Genomic DNA, 16,616 nt, shown 5'->3' with positions numbered 1-16,616 from the left:
TGGTTTTCGCAGTTCTAACAGCTTCTTAGTGGCGTCTTGTGGACAACCGGAATTCCAAATCCCACTGCTTCCGCTGCACCCAAGACACGTGGCCACCAATAGAACCCTCCCACGTGCCTCTGGCTCACGTGCTGCCTCCTGCAGGGCCCGTGGCCTCTCCGCCTGGGTGAGCTGGGTCTGGGCGTGGGCCTACGTCACAGCGTTTGACCCCTCTCTTGCTTCTATCGTGTGGGGCTGACACTGTTGTTTGCAGGAGCACCTTACTCTGTGATTTCAGACGTGCAGTGAACGTGTCACGGCAGCGCAAATACGCTTTACCTGGAGGCTCGTTTCTTTACCGCGTTTGCCACTTCACACGAGATACTTTGGTGCGTTTTACCCCAAACAGGGACACCCTCCCGAGAAACCACCACAGAACCCCAAATGAGGAAATCCCTGCGTTTCCACATTAGACCCCAGACCACAGGCCCACTTCAAGTGTCCCCACCTGCCCCACTGTGAAATGTCTTTTCCCAATCTGATCTGGCTTCTTTTGGGGAAGTGCTCCTGAGACTTTCCCCTATCTGTGTAACCTGGGGGGATTTAAAGAGCAAGGTGGTTCCTGGGGCGCCTGGGGTCTCAGTCTGCTAAACGCCGAGTTCACATCAGGTCGTGATCTTGAAGTTGATGGGTAGGAGCACCTGCTTCTGGCTGTGTGCTAACAGCTCAGAGCCTACAGATTGCTTGAGATTCTGTGTCTCCCTCTTGCTAACCCCTCCCCCTATCATGACCTGTCTCTGTCTCTCTTTTTCAACAATAAATAATAAATGTTAAAAAAAAAAAAAAGGAGCAAGATGGTTCCTGAGTGGCCTTTTCTGGATGGCTTCTGTCACTGAGGATGTTTTCTGCATTCACCCATGTTGTGATGTGTATCAGTCCTTCCTTTTTAAATTCTGATTAAATGTATGTAACATAACACTTACCACGTAAGTCACTTTAAGCATACAGTTGTCTGGCATTAACTGCATTCACACTGTTGTACATCCATCTCCAGAACGTTGTCATGTTCCCCTAGGGAAACTCTGTATCTATTAAACCCTAAATCCCAATTCCCCTTTCCCCTCGGCCCCTACAGCCATATTCTACTTGGTGTCTCTGAGTATGACTTTTCTGGACACCTCACTTAAGTGGAACCATAGTGTATTTTCCTTCTGTCACTGGCTCATTTCACTCAGCATAATGACTGCCAAGTTCAGTCGGTGTGCAGGTGTGTGTCAGAACTCTCTTCCTTTTGAAGGCTGAATTATATTCCATTGTGTATATACTACATTTTGTTTATTTACTCACCTGTGAATAGTTACTTGGGTTGCTTCCATCTTTTGGCTGTTGTGAAGAAGCTGCTATGAATACGGGAACATGAATATCTGCTCAAGGCTTTGCTTTAAATTTCCAGATGTAAGTGCAGATGTGGAGTTCTGTGATAGCTTTCTGAGAAACCAGTATTCTCTACAGCCACAACATTTTACTTTATTTCTTTGTATGACAGAATAATATTCCTGCTTAAGGGTCTGCCCCAGGTTGTTTATCCATTCACACACCGACAGGCATTTGCATAGTTTCTACAATGTGGCTATTGTGAACAGTACTGCTATGTATGTGCACATGCACTTTGTTTAAACAACTGTTTTCAATCTTCGAGATATACATCTAGGAGTTGTATTGTTGGGCCATATGGTAATTCTATGTTTTTATCTTTTTTTTTGGGGGGGGGGAATTGCCAAACTCTTTTACACATAGTCTCCACCATTTTACATTTCCACAAGCAAGGTTGAAGGGTTCCAATTTCTCAACATCTTTAACAACATTTGTTATTTTATTGTTGTATTGATTAGAGCATTTTTAGTGCGTGTAAAAGGGTATCTCACTGTGGTTTAAATCTCCATTTCCATAAGGACGATTGATGTTTAATATCTTTTCAAGTGGTATTCACCATTTCTATGATTGCACTGGGGAAAGATGTATCCAAATCCTTTGTCCATATTAAAAATTGGGTTGTGTTTTTGTTGATGAGTTGTAAAAACTTTTTATACATTCTGCATAACAGGCTCTTACCAGACAAATACTGTGCAAATATTGTCTTCCATTAGGCTTTGGCTTTTCACTTTGGGGATAGCATCTTCTGGTGTACAAAGGTTTCTAATGTTGAGAAAACTAAATTTATCTACTTTTCTTTCCTTGCTTGTGCTTTGGTGTCATCTCTAACAGCATTGCTAAACCCAATGGTCATGAAGATTTATCTCGATATATTGCTTCCAGAGGTCATAATTTTACATTTAAACTGTTGATCCATTTTGATTTGATGTTTGTATATGGTGTGAGATATGGACGCAATTTCATTCCTCTGCACATGGATAGCCAGCTGTCTAGCACCATTTATTAAAAAGACCATTTGCTCCCCAATGTCATGTTGTCTGCTCTTGTCAAAATTCAGTTGACTAAAGATGAAGGGGATTATTTCTGGGTTCTCCCTTAAATATCACTGACCTGTACGTATCTTTATTTTGTAATGTTTATTTATTTTTGAGACAGAGAACATGCAAGGCCCAGAGAGAAAGGGAGAGATAGGAAACTGATTGGTGTGCAAAGGAAAGGGTTTGGATAGACCTGAGAAGGATACATTTCTTTGACCTGTGGTTACTCGGTTGTCCTGTAACTTGATTATGTTCATCTAAACTCATAGAATCTTATAATAAACATGGTCATTTACCATATTTAAGTTACTTCTGTTAATATCTCATTACTTTGATTATTAGATAAAATTTTATAAAATTATTTCTATAAATACTTATGTCTTCACACTCTGTATTGTGTTCCTTCTCAGCTTGGTGGTTGTCTGATGACCATATAGAGTAGATAGATAGGATGGACCAGTTGTGTAGGGGGGACAGATTTAGTTCCGTTCATGAAAGTGACAGTTTCTAAGGCAAGACTGTGGGGTCAAGGGGCTGAGATGGGGTGCAAAATAATAACATCATGGGAATGAACTCAAGGCTATTGTGGAGAGAGTCTGTCACGTTTTACCTATACAGTTCTTTCCTCAATGCGAATTATTATTAGGAGACCTGCCAACCTAATAAACTGTTGTTAAATCCACAGGAAATGAATGGAAGAGTCCAGAAGGAGGCTGGCAGGTGGTGGATGCAGGGATGGAGCCTGGTGGGCAGAAGCCTGGTGGTTGAGCAAGGGCCTGGAAGGAGCTGTAAATGTTAGGCCAGAGGGACGATGGTCCAGATCCGGGACAGAGCTCTTGTCCCTGCACATCCCAGAGCTCAGGACATCCTGGGAAGGGAGACCCTGGGAACAAATGGGAATGGAAGCCAAAGCCCCAGAGGGAGGAGGAATCTACAAGCAGGCATGTGCTACCCCATGTGGAAGCTGTATTCAGAAAAAATTGAAGTCATAATTATTTCTTTTGTATATCTCAAGTTGGTGTCAAATATTCTTTTCCGTATGAAATTATGGTCTTTTAAAAAATATTGCCAATAGTGGATAATTTCATTTTAATACATTCATAATGATGTGAATCCTCTATAATGACTTTAATATAACATAAAATTATCTATCTATCTATCATCTATCTACCCTCTATCATCCATCACCTATCCTCTTATCTATTTACTATCTAGCATTCTGATCTCTATTTGAGGTCTATTCAGCTAACTCAGCATTTATCCTCTTGGCACATGCCTTCAGGACTATGAACACATTTTCTACAATTTCTTTAGGCTCCGGATTTTTAGATTCCAATGATGTCCAGGTCAGCCAATCCATTTTCATTAATGTGGTTGTTTTAGTGCCATTAACTTCTTACCTCAGATACTGATGGTCTCTGTCCATATCAGTGAAGAGTCCCCCACTTTTCTGTGACATCTGTGCCTCCTCCCTGAGTTAACAGCCCCTTGTGTTGGATGGGGATTTCTCAGGAGATGGAGACAACAGCCATGCATGGGAATCATATCTGCAGGTGACAGAAAGGTGTCCATGTCTTGGTGTCTGTGCACTTAAAGATGTCGGCACTGCTTCCAAACTTTGCAGATGACTGAGGAAGCAAACCCCCTCAGCAGAGAACCATCAAGATCAGAAGTCTCCAGGTGTGCTCAAGCTCTGCAGGTAGTTGTCAGGTGAGGTTAATACATCAGTGTGGAAACTAAAAGAAATATGATCCTGGGAACAAGTGTCCTTTGCTTGTTATATTTACACCAGACTGGACATCAATATAGATTTTTCCTATGAAGTTATGTGTGGAATGACTGTTAAAATTGAATGTATTTAAAGACTTGATTTGGAAAGTTTTCTGGAGAAAGTATGGATCCCTTCAAATATCTTTCGGACAGATAGAGTATAGTGAATTGTGGTCCACTCATTTGTTCACTATCTGATCAGAAAGGTGAGGCGATCACTTGACCTGCCTCCAACACAATTCATAGACCAAGTGTTGTCTTGACCGAGGACCAACAAGCCTGCGGATCCACAAAGAGATGCCCACAGGTGGACCTGGAAGGACAAGGGGAGCCTGACTCAATTTTTGCCCACTTATCAGGACATGCTCCCTCCCACACAGGCAAACTTCTCAAGATCTAGAGTAAACTTCAATCTCAGGGTGTGGGAGCCCACACCGCTCTCTCCTCAGACAGTGCTGAAGTCCCTAAGGAAGGCAGAACTGTATTCGAGAAACAGAAGAGACTGCAGGGCCTTCCTTGTGCCTGGTGAGAGGTCCCAAAGGTGAGGGTTTCAGATGTCAGATGTGGGATGATGGGAATGGTTGTGACTGCTGGTGACTGGCCCAGGCTGAGTCTCCTTGTCCCCAGGGGTCCTGTCCCAGGTGCAGCTGCAGGGGTTGTGCCCAACTGGTGAGTGCCTTGCACACTCTGCACCTCACTAGCAGCATCTTGGGGTTCTCCATCTCAACCAGTAATTTCTGGTGGAATTGGATCCACCGACCCCAGCAGAGTGGATGCAGTGGATGGTTCACATACTATCATATATTCTATATCACATACTAGGGTCCAGACCACAAGAGCCATATGTCCAAGAGTTAGGCAGTTTGTTAGGCAAGAGGAAGAGGGATGAAGCAGGTGCTGGCCACCCCCTTGGAGGTTCCCCCAGGATTAACAGCCACACAATCAGAACCGCCTCTAAGGGTGAACAGGACAGGATAGGCCTAGCCACAGAGCTGGCTCAAACACCACAAAGGACTTCTGAGAGCTGAACATCGGCCCAAAAATTGAGATTTGCCCTGAGGTTACCTAAAAGTCACGAGGGGGCATTCAGGACAACAGGGGTAACTGAGATCTCCTGGGGTGCTCAGGTTACCAGGGGAAGCTGAGGACACCAGGGTCGCTCAGTTCTGCATGGAGCACTCAGACCTCCAGGGGGATGCTCAGGTCTCCATAGGGCATTGAGGTCACTAGCTGCCACTCAGTTCACCTGGGGGCACTCAGGTCATCAGGAACACACAGGACACCAGGAGCCACGTAGGGAACCTGGAGGTTCACAGGTCTCCAGGGGGCACCCAAGATCTCAGAATTCATATCCAGAACCAGTGTTTCAGGGTCAGGTTTCCTGTGAAGCATCTTTCTCATCAGGCCCTGCAAACTTCATCCTGACCAGTAAACAGTACACACTGTTTCCTAAACCATTTACAAACACAGATGTCTTCTAACATTTAGAGTGAACAGTCATATAGTAGTGTCGACCTTGACAGAGACCAAGCTCGGGGATAAATCAATTCATATACAGACCTGTGCCTCACAAGTACACGGGCCACCATTTAAAATAGATGTAAGTGATTTTCAAACAGAGGAGACTGACTCATTCAAGTGATCTAAATTTAATATACTTGAGCAGCTCCTCTCTCCTTTTATTTTCCTTAAGGTTTTCCTTTGATGCCCATGAAGAGAGACCATGAGTAAAGACCCTTGTGGTTGTCGAAACCCCACAGCATCTTCATCAACTCCACGACTTTCTCTCAAGGATTCTCAGTATATACACGTTCCTGTGAGAGAAAAGAGTAGTTTCTACTCTTCACTGCTTTTTTTCTCCATCCAGTTCAGGAAGCCAGAGACAACCAGTGGGGAGGCACACTGAGTCAAGTCTTACAAAACGGTCAGCCAGGGGTCCATTCTACTTAAGTAGTTAAGGAATCATCCACTGGATCCACCTGTCTCTGCACCTGCCTCTCCACAGAACATGAGGCCCAGACCTTCCTCACACTCAGCTGGACATGAAGTCAACTGTATGGGAGCAGATTAGGAACTCAGTTTAGTGGGTTATTTCACCGCACTTTTCCATAGTAGCTACACTATGTTGCACTCCCATCAAGTGAATTCTAGGATTGCCTGTTCTCCACATCCTCAGCAACACTTGAGATGTTCTGGTTGTGTTTGCCTTATTTTATAATAGCCTTGCTATCAGTTGTGAGGTGATATCTCAGTGGATCGGGGGTGGAATTCTCTGATGATTAGTGCATCTCTGCATCATCTCTGATGATTAGAAGTGAATCCCTAAACCTGCCATTCACTTTTAAAGAAGCAAATCTAAGTCTGCAGTGTGATATATATGTAAGAGGACATGCAAATAGGGCCTTCTCTGTGCTGATAAAACCAGCCCATCCCGACCGTGCAGCTGGGAGAGGAGCCCCAGCTCCAGGCATCCCAGGTGTTCCCATTCTGTGATCAGGACAGAACACAGACACCTCACCATGGAGTATGTGCTTGGCTTGGTTTTCCTTGTTGCTTTTTTAAAAGGTAATTCATGGTGAATGAGAGACACTGAGTATGTGAGTGGGTATGAGTGAGAACCAGTGGATGTGTGACAGTTTCCTGACCAAGATGTCTTGTGTCTGCAGGTGTCCAGTGTAACGTGCAGCTGGTGGAGTCTGGGGGGTCCCTGAGACTCACCTGTGTGGCCTCTGGATTCACCTTCAGTGGCTACGACATGAACTGGGTCCGCCAGGCTCCAGGAAAGGGGCTGCAGTGGGTCGCATATATTAGATATGACGGAAGGAGCACAAGCTATGCAGACTCGGTGAAGGGCCGATTCACCATCTCCAGACACAACGCCAAGAATACGCTGTATCTGCAGATGAACCTGAGGGCCGAAGACATGGCCACATATTACTGTGCAAGAGACTGGGTGAGGGGACCTCGCTGGGAGCCCACACACAAACCTCCCTGCAGGAGGGGATCAGCACCACCAGGGGGCGCACACTATGCACAATTCTGCTTTGTGTTGCCAGGAGCAGGTGCAGATGGAGGTTACAGGCAGGTTTCCTGTCAGGGTCTGGGGCTTCCTGTCCACACAGCAGTTTCCCCAGGGAGCCTCTCTGGACACGGGATTCTGTGCTTACCTATTAACTCTCTGAATTAGATACCTGTTGTCATAGGAAAACTGCACTAACATGCACAAAAGTCACAGATGTTTCCATTGCTTACTCCTGTCCCTCAACATGAGTGAATTACAGATTTCCTGAGGCACAACAGCTGAACCATTAGAGGTGTCCCACATGCACTCCCTGTGCAGCCAAGACCACAGGATCCCACAGCTCCCCATTATCCTCACCCAGCCCTTGTCCAATCAAACAACGTGACACTCCCTCCTGGCACTTGCTACTCAGGACGTTAAATGAGCTACAACTTTATTCAATTCCTCTAAAGAAGAGATAAATCATCTCCATGTATTAGTCTGGATTCTCCTGAGGAACAGAACCCAAAGCACATTGGTTTCCATGACTAAAGAGGTTCGGAAGTCCCATGATCTACTGTCACAAGCTGGAGACCCAGGAAAACCAGTGGTGTAATAGGTCTGATTCTGAACTAGGGTCTAGTCTCAGAACGTAGAGATCTGATGATATAACTCTCATAAAAAGGGCCAGAGGGGACCACTGTTCCAGTTCAAACAAGCACATGGGAAGTAAAAATGAGGGAATTCTTCCTCCCTCTGCATCAGATTCTATTCACAACCTTAATGGAATGGGTGATGCCCAGACAGAAACCATGGGAGGAAATGCCAGTCTCTTCTGGAAACACATCACAGACATCCACAGAAACAGTGGTGAATCTGGGCACCCATGACTCAGTCCAGATAACCCATAAAGTTAATCATGACAAGTCAACTTCCTGTAAACGTGGAGCTCAAAGACTGAAGACTTGAATTTAAATTAAAAATAAAACAAGAAAATTAAATACATACATATATGAACTATTGGGACTACCTCAAAATAGCACACTTCTGCACAGTGAGGGAAACAATCAACAAAACTAAAAGGCAACCTATGGAATGGAAGAAGATATTTGTAAATGACATATCCTCAGGGTTAGTATTCAAACTATGTAAATGCTTTTAAATTATTTTCACATTATCAGTAGAGAGTGTGTCCATGCAGTTCAGCATACTGTCATGTGAGAAGTAAAATTCGTGTCTTCCACTTATGTTTTGTGTTAGGATCTCACTGAACATGAGACCAACACTCTTCACAAAATTTGAACCATACAGTACAGTACTGTTAATGACAGGGGTAATGTTGTGGAGACCCCTCTAGAACTTAATCATCTTGCATAACAGAAAATCATAGCCCTTGAGATCTACTCCTCATTGCCCCATCCTGCCAGCCCCTGACAACTGCCATTCCACTCTCCATTTTATTGTTATCAAATCCCAAATTCAGCTGAGTATTTCTGGAAAGGTCAATGTTCAAAGTTTTAGTTTTGGTGGGAAAAGAAGTTGAGCTTTATTTAGGAGACCAGCCACCCGGAGCTAAGGCAGACTCTTCTCCAAAAGCCAACTCTGAGGGTTTCTGCCCAACCCAGAGGATTTTAAAGGGCTAGACAGTACTTAAACAAGGGAGTTCCATGGTGGATACCATTTTCAATCATGTGCGTCCTCCATAGTGCAAGCTGCCAAGGTAACCTCAACTCCCCTGAATCTATCTCCACCTGAGGAGAGAAACTCACAGGCATGGGAGAGGACTGCCAGAGGCCAGGAAAGAACCACAATAAGGGATTAGAGGGGAAATCCCCTGGGGCTCACACATGTTCAGCAGTACTTTCTGTTCTAACCAGATGGCATAAGAAAATACTAAAATACAACTTTGTACTTCACCAATAATGACACAGAATACTGGGAAATGTTTCCTCAGTAAACACAGAGGAAGCTTCAAACCAAAAACCAAAAGGATCAAATGGCCTGCAAACTAATAGCCAACCAGAATAAGACATGTAACATTACAAAGCGATGTTTTTCAATACGTACAAAGGTAAAGTTGACAGTCTACCTCCATATCCCATGGAAGTAGGAAGCATTGGTCTCCATAATGAGGAAAAGCAGTCATCCAGAGAAAGTGACCCAGCAGTACCACAGGACATGGAATTGGTAGAGAAGTTCAGTGTGTTATAATTGCATATCCCGTATCCAAGTAGAAGGAGAAAAGATGGAATGTGTTGTATAGAGCCGTGTTTCTGGGTCCAAGTCCCTACCCATGTCCATGTGAGCACTGTTGACCATGGCCCACCTGACTCTCCCACATCCACCCCAGGTGAACTGATGAGCAGGGTCACCCAATGCCACACCCTGTGACTGTTACCTAACCCCACAGGTGGCCCCGAGGTGTAGGGTGCTGGCCACCTGGTACAGCCCTCTGTTCTGTCTGATGGTCTAGACCTGGTTTTGCTGAGGATCCTCCATTTATCCATTCTCACTGGCAGATGTCCCTGAGCAGGGGCATGAGGCTGGCAGAGGACCAGGTCACCCTGAGGGCACCCCTCTTGCTGTTTGCGCTCTGGGCATTGCTGGCTCCTGTCCAAGGTTCTCAAGGTCGTCCCTCATGGCGCTACATCTCTTCTGAGGTGGTAATTCCCAAGAAGGAGTTGCACCACGGCAAGGGCGTTCAGATGCCTGGCTGGCTGTCCTATAGCCTGCATTTTGGGGGCAAGAGCCATGTTATCCACATGAGGCACAAGAAACTCTTTTGGTCCAGACAGTTGCTGATGATGACTCAGGATGATCAGGGAGCCTTGCAGATGGACTACCCCTTCATCCCTCCAGACTGTTACTACCTCGGCTACCTGGAGGAGATTCCTCTTTCCATGGTCACCATGGACACGTGCTATGGGGGCCTTGAAGGTATCATGAAGTTGGATGACCTTGCCTATGAAATCAGACCCCTCAGCCATTCCCAACGGTTTGAACACGTTGTTTCTCAGATAGTGGCAGACACCAATGCAACGGGACCTACTTATAACCTGGGATATAAGGAGGTTAGGAACCCCCTGTTCTCTCAAGCAAATATCAGTGCAGCCCCCAGGATCTCTAGTAAGTTGTATTCATCCCATCGTGGGATTTTGAAAGGACTTGTTCTCGGTTCCAAAACAATGTATAGTGTGTTCAACAACGTGTCAAAATGTGCCCGATTCCTCATAAGGCTTGTTAGTTTGACTGACTCAATGCTTCAAGGGATTGATGTAAGGCACTATATTTGATGTAAGGCCCTCTTGCACTGTTGGTGGGAATGCAAACTGGTGCATCCTTTCTGGAAACTAGTGTGGATGTTCCTAAAAAATTGAAAATAGGTCTACCCTATGACCCAGCAATAGCACTGCTAGGAATTTACCCAAAGGATACAGGAGTGCTGATACATAGGGGTACTTGTACCCCAATGTTTATAGCACCACTTTGAACAATAGCCAAATTATGGAAAGAGTCTAAATGTCCATCAACTAATGATTGGATAAAGGAATTGTGGTATCTATTCAAAATGGAATACTACCTGACATTGAGAAAGAATGAAATGTGGCCTTTTGTAGCAACATGGATGGATCTGGAGAGTGTTGTGCTGAGTGAAATTAGTCATATGGAGAAAGACAGATACCGTATGTTTTCACTCTTATTTGGATCCTGAGAAACTTGACAGAAGACCATGGGAAGGGGGAAAAAAAAAGTTATAGGGAGGGAGTCAAACCATAACAGACTCTTAATAACTGAATAAACTGAGGGTTGATGGGGGTGGGAGGGTGGGGAGGGTGGGTGATGGGTATTGAGGAGGGCGCCTGTTGGGATGATCATTGGGTGTTGTATAGAAACCTATTTGACAATAAATTTCATATTTACAAAATAATCATATTTAATTGTCATTAGTATGTTTTTTTAGTTTTATGTAAATTTTTTCAAATTCCCTTTTATTTCCATCATTTTACTTTAGTCTACTACAGTATATTCACTTTTTCAAATTATCAAATTATTTCTTTTTTTTCTTTTCTTTATCTTTATTCTCTTTTTCATTTCTTTACTTTTTTCTTAAATACACAACAAAAAATTCATAATTTTTATTAAAAATATTTTTATTTAATTTTTTCTACTATATACTTTACTTTTGTCTATATTATTTTCAAATTCTATTTTACTCCCATCTACCCATTTTACTCTACATCAGTGTATTCATTTTTTCAAATTCTCAAGTGATTTACTTTGCCCCCTTTTTTTTCCCTAATCTGTCAAACCACTTTCAACACCGAAACAAAACACAACTAGGATCAAGCATTAACTATTAGATTTGTGTGTGTGTGTGTGTGTGTGTGTGTGTTTAATTTTTAATTTTAATATTTTTGTAATTTTATTTGTTTTATCTCAATATTTCTACTTCATTAATTCCTTTTCTCTCTTCAAAATGACAAAACAAAGGAATTCACCCCAAAAGAAAGACCACGAAGAAACGACAGCCAGGAATTTAACCAACACAGGTACAAGCAAGATGTCTGAACCAGAATTTAGAATCACGATAATAAGAACACTATATGGAGTCAAAAATAGATTAGAATCCCTTCCTGAAGAGTTAAGAGAAGTAAGAAAAAAAATAGCCAGAATGAAATGAAAAATGCTATACCTGAACTGCAATCACGGATGGATGCAGCTGTGGTAAGGATGGATGAGGCAGAACAGAGAATCAGCGATACAGAGGAGAAACTAATAGGAAATAATGAAGCAGAAAAAAAAGAGGGAGATTAAGGCAAAAGGGCATGATTTAAGAATTAGAGAAACCAGTGACTCATTAAAAAGGAACATCAGAATCATAGGAGTCCCAGAAGAGGAAGAAAGAGAAATAGGGGTAGAAGGGTTATGTGAGCCAATCATAGCGGAAAACTTTCCTAACCTGGGCAAAGACACAGACATCAAAATCCAGGAAGCACAGAGGACCCCCATTAGATTCAACAAAAACTGGCCAGCAACAAGGCATATCATAGTCAAATGCACAAAATACTCAGGCAAGGAGAGAATCATGAAAGCAGAAAGGAAAAAAAAGTCCCTAACATACAAGGGAAGACAGATCAGGTTTGCAGCACACCTATCCACAGAATCTCAGCAGGCCGGAAAGGAGTGGCGGAGTCTATTCAGTGTGCTGAATCAGAAAGTATGCAGACAAGAATTCTTTATCCAGGAAGGCTGTCATTCAAAATATAAGGTGAGATAAAAGTTTCCCAGACAAACAAAAATTAAAAGAGTTTTTGACCACTAAACCAGCCCTGCAAAAAATTTTAAGGGGGACTCTCTGAGGGGACAAAAGATGAAAAAAAAAAAAAAATATATATATATATATCAAAAGCAAGAAAGATTAGAAACGACCAGAGCACACCATCAGAAACTCCAGATCTACAAGCATCATCATGGCAATAAACTCACATCTTTCAGTACTCACTCTAAACCTCAGTGGACTCAATGCCCCAATCAAAAGACATAGGGTAACGGAATGGATAAGAAAACAAGATCCATCTATATGCTGTTCACAAGAGACCCACTTTAGACCTGAAGACACCTTCAGATTGAACATAAGGGGATGGAGAACCATCTATCATGCTAATGGTCAACAAAAGAAAGCCCGAGTAGCCATACTTATATCAGACAATCTAGACTTAAAAATACTGTATCAAGAGATGCAGAAGGGCATTATATCATGATCAAGGGGTCTATAGATGAAGAAGACCCAATAGTTGTAAACATTTATGTGCCAAATGGGAGAGCACACAAATATATAAATCAATTAATCACAAACATAAAGAAACTCACCGATAGTAATACCATAATATTAGGAGACTTCAACACCCCACTCACAGCAATGGACAGATCATCTCAACAAAAAATTGACAAGGAAAGAATGGCTTTGAATGACACACTGGACCAGATGGACTTAACAGATATATTCAGAATATTTCATCCTAAAGCAGCAGAATATGCATTCTTCTCCAGCGCACATGGAACGTTCTCCAGAATAGACCATATACTGGGACACAAATCAGCCCTAAGTAAGTACAAAAAGATTGAGATCATACTGTGCATATTTACAGAACACAATGCTGTGAAACTCAAAATCAACCACAAGAAGAAATTTCGAAAAGTAAAAAATACTTGGAGACTAAAGAACATCCTACTAAAGAATGAATGGGCTAACCAAGCAGTTAAGAGGAAGTTAAAAAATATATGGAAGTCAATTAAAATGATAACACCACAACCCAAAACCTGTGGGACGCAGCAAAGGTGGTCATAAGATGAAAGTATATAGCATTCCAGGCCTTCCTAAAGAAGGAAGAAAGATCTCAGATACACAACCTAACCTTACACCTTAAGGAGCTGGAAAAAGAACAGCAAATAGAACCCAAAACCAGCAGAAGACAGGAAATAATAAAGATTACAAAAGAAATTAATGCTATCGAAACCAAAAAAACAGTAGACCAAATCAATAAAACCGGAAGCAGGTTCTTTGAAAAATGAACAAAATTGATAAACCACTAGCCAGTTTGATCCAAAAGAAAAAGGAAAGGATGCAAATAAGTAAAATCAAGAATGACAGAGGAAAGATCACAACCAACACAACAGAAATAAAAACAATAGTAAGAGAATATTATGAGCAATTATATGCCAATAAAATGGGCAATCTGGAAGAAATGGGCAAATTCCTAGAAACATATACACTACCAAACGGAAACAGGAAGAAATATAAAAATTTGAACAGACCCATAACCAGTAAGGAAATAGTATTAGTAAACAAAAATCTGTCAAAAACAAGACACCAGGGCCAGATGGCTTTCCAGGGGATTCTACCAAACATTTAAGGAAGAGTTAACACCTCTTCTCTTGAAGCTGTTCCAAAATATAGAAACGGAAGGAAAACTTCCAGACTCTTTCTGAAGCCAGAATTACCTTGATTCCAAAAGCATACAGAGACCACACTAAAAAGAACTATAGACCAATTTCCTTGATGAACATGGATGCAAAAATCCTCAACAAGATATTAGCCTACCAGATCCTACAATACATTAAAAAAATTATTCACCACGACCAAGTGGGATTTATACCTGGGATGCAGGGCTGGTTCAATATCTGCAAAGCAATTAACGTGATTCATCACATCAATAAAAGAAAGGACAAGAACCACATGATCCTCTCCATAGATGCAGAGAAAGCATTCGACAAAATACGGCATCCTTTCTTGATAAAAACCCTCAAGAAAGTAGGGATAGAAGGAGCATACCTCGAGATCATAAAAGCCATATATGAATGACCCAACACTAATATCATCCTCAATGGGGAAAAAGTGAGAGCTTCAATGTGCTTAGTGTTACTACAGTAGTGAAGAACTAAGGTTTCTCTGCACAGCATTCTGGGGCCTGAATTCCTTTTTCTGGTGCTAAGGACATTTCTCCCCTCCTGGTACAAAAAGGGTGTATTTCACATAGGAGATTTATATTCTGTTTAGGGAACAAAGGATGGTCAGTGCGTCTCTGCACTGACTGTTTCTCAAGCATGTTTCATTCCAGCGGCATATTTGGGGTGGCATATTCTGCTCCCCTCCACCATGTAATGCTGGAGTAGAGACACTGGAATAAATGTCCTGTGAGTCTTGACAGGAACCTCCCTGCAGGGCCGGGCCTAGACTGCAGGGAGCTTTCAGTACTACCCAGCACCAGGCTGCCCCCCCAGGTGAGTAGGTGCACAAGGGGTGAGGAAGGCTTTCCTGTCGGAAGCCAGTGTTTCCTTTTCCAGAAAGCAATCTAAAATATGAGTAGGATGAGGGATGCTAAAGGGTGTTTAAATATCCTGTTCCATCAGAGCATTTAATGAACTCAGGCAGTGAGAAGACACTTGACGCTGCTACTCCAGGGCTTTTAGATATCTTCATCTAAGAGATGGAAGCCAGGACGCATTTATTACCCCATTTTGTGCAGCAGTTCGGAGACACGCTTCTCCAGGAATAAGACGTTCAGATATCAGAGCCAACAACAGGTTCAGGTGGTCTCTGCCTCATTCAATACTGGTCCACAATGGGGAGAATTTCCTGTAAGGTCTTATCACTCAGTGGCAGGAGCTCAGTCTGCACACAGTTCAGGAACCTGGCCAAGGACCCATGTCCTCAAACAAGGATTAGACTGGTGCTCTCTGAGTCCCAATGTACACGGTCTCTGGGACCGTCTCCAGATGGTTCTGGTCCTGTGTATGAAATACTCTGTCTCATGGCTATGCAAATAGTCCTCAGAGCACTAGGTTAAGTATGGGTGTGTCTGTGCCCTGAGAGCATCACCGTACAATGCCATCCTCTACCGGAGACCCTGAGACACATCCCCTCACAATGGACTGGAGCTGGAGAATCCTCTACCTGGTGGCAGTGGCGACAGCTAAGGGTCAGCCAAGTCCCTGGACACAGGAGAGGACCAGGACCAGTCAACATTGATTTCATCCACTCTTGTCCCCTCTCTACAGGTGTGCACTCCCAGGTTTTGCTGGTGCAGTCTGGGGCTGAAGTGAGGAAGCCTGGGGCATCAGTGAAGATCTTCTGCAAAGTATCTGGATACAGCTTCACTGATTACTATATTCACTGGGTGCGACAGGCTCCTGCACAAGGGCTTGAGTGGATGGGAAGCATTGACCCTGAAGATGATTCTACAAGCTATGCACAGAAGTTCCAGGGCAGACTCACTCTGACGGCAGACACATCCACAAACACAGCCTACATGGAGCTAAGCAGTCTGAGGTCTGCAGACACGGCCATGTATTACTGTGCAAGGACACAGTGAGGGGTTGTCACTGTGAGCCCAGACACAAACCGCCCTGTAGAAGAAGATCAGGACCTCCAGGGGGTGCACACTATGCACCATTCTGTTTGTGTTCCCAGGAGCAGGTGCAGGTAGGGGTTGTTGGAAGGTTTTGTGCCATGGCCTGGGGCTTCCTCTCCATACAGCAGTTTCCCCCAGGAAGCCTCTCTGGACACATGATTCTGTGCTTACCTACTCGGGTCTGGTTTACAAAGTTTGTTTTACCAGGAACACTATACTTACATGAACAAGAGATAGAGTCTCTTACAATTGCTTACCCTTGTACTAAATATCAATGGTTTACACGTATCCTGATGCACATCAACTGAACATTTACAGGAGTCCCAGGTGCGCTCACTTTGCATCTAGGACCACAGGATCCCATAGCTCCTGGTTATCCTCACCCTGCTCTTGTCCCAGTCAAACACCATGACACTTCATTCATGTCACTTTGCTTCTCAGAACTTTATATGTGTTACAGTTTTCTTCAAATACTTGAAACTA

The 16,616-nt window shown here is 43.3% G+C and overlaps 1 protein-coding gene and 2 gene segments (V, D, J or C); all 3 read left to right on the top strand.

Annotated features, from left to right (window-relative positions):
- Nucleotides 1-6,739: 6,739 nt before the first annotated feature.
- LOC122222699 lies at nucleotides 6,740-9,648 on the top strand. The segment is given in 3 exon segments: nucleotides 6,740-6,785; nucleotides 6,887-7,300; nucleotides 9,632-9,648. Coding segments are annotated over 3 exon segments (477 nt in total).
- Nucleotides 9,488-10,599, top strand: LOC122223227 (disintegrin and metalloproteinase domain-containing protein 21-like). The gene has a single exon (XM_042944506.1). It carries the CDS (start codon nucleotides 9,741-9,743, stop codon nucleotides 10,512-10,514), a length of 774 nt encoding a protein of 257 aa, XP_042800440.1. The 5' UTR covers nucleotides 9,488-9,740; the 3' UTR covers nucleotides 10,515-10,599.
- A 5,024-nt stretch (nucleotides 10,600-15,623) lies between these two features.
- On the top strand, nucleotides 15,624-16,266 carry LOC122223228. The segment is given in 2 exon segments: nucleotides 15,624-15,691; nucleotides 15,777-16,266. Coding segments are annotated over 2 exon segments (360 nt in total).
- The last annotated feature ends 350 nt before the right edge of the window (nucleotides 16,267-16,616 follow it).

This window comes from Panthera leo, chromosome B3, assembly GCF_018350215.1.
Source record: "Panthera leo isolate Ple1 chromosome B3, P.leo_Ple1_pat1.1, whole genome shotgun sequence".
NCBI lineage: Eukaryota > Metazoa > Chordata > Mammalia > Carnivora > Felidae > Panthera > Panthera leo.
The sequence above is the reverse complement of the archived record's forward strand: the minus strand, read 5'-3'. Positions and strand labels throughout refer to the sequence as shown.

Bases quoted from the DNA above. Each gene is read 5' to 3' on its own strand.
- LOC122223227 (XM_042944506.1), top strand. From the start codon at position 9,741: ATGTCCCTGAGCAGGGGCATGAGGCTGGCAGAGGACCAGGTCACCCTG.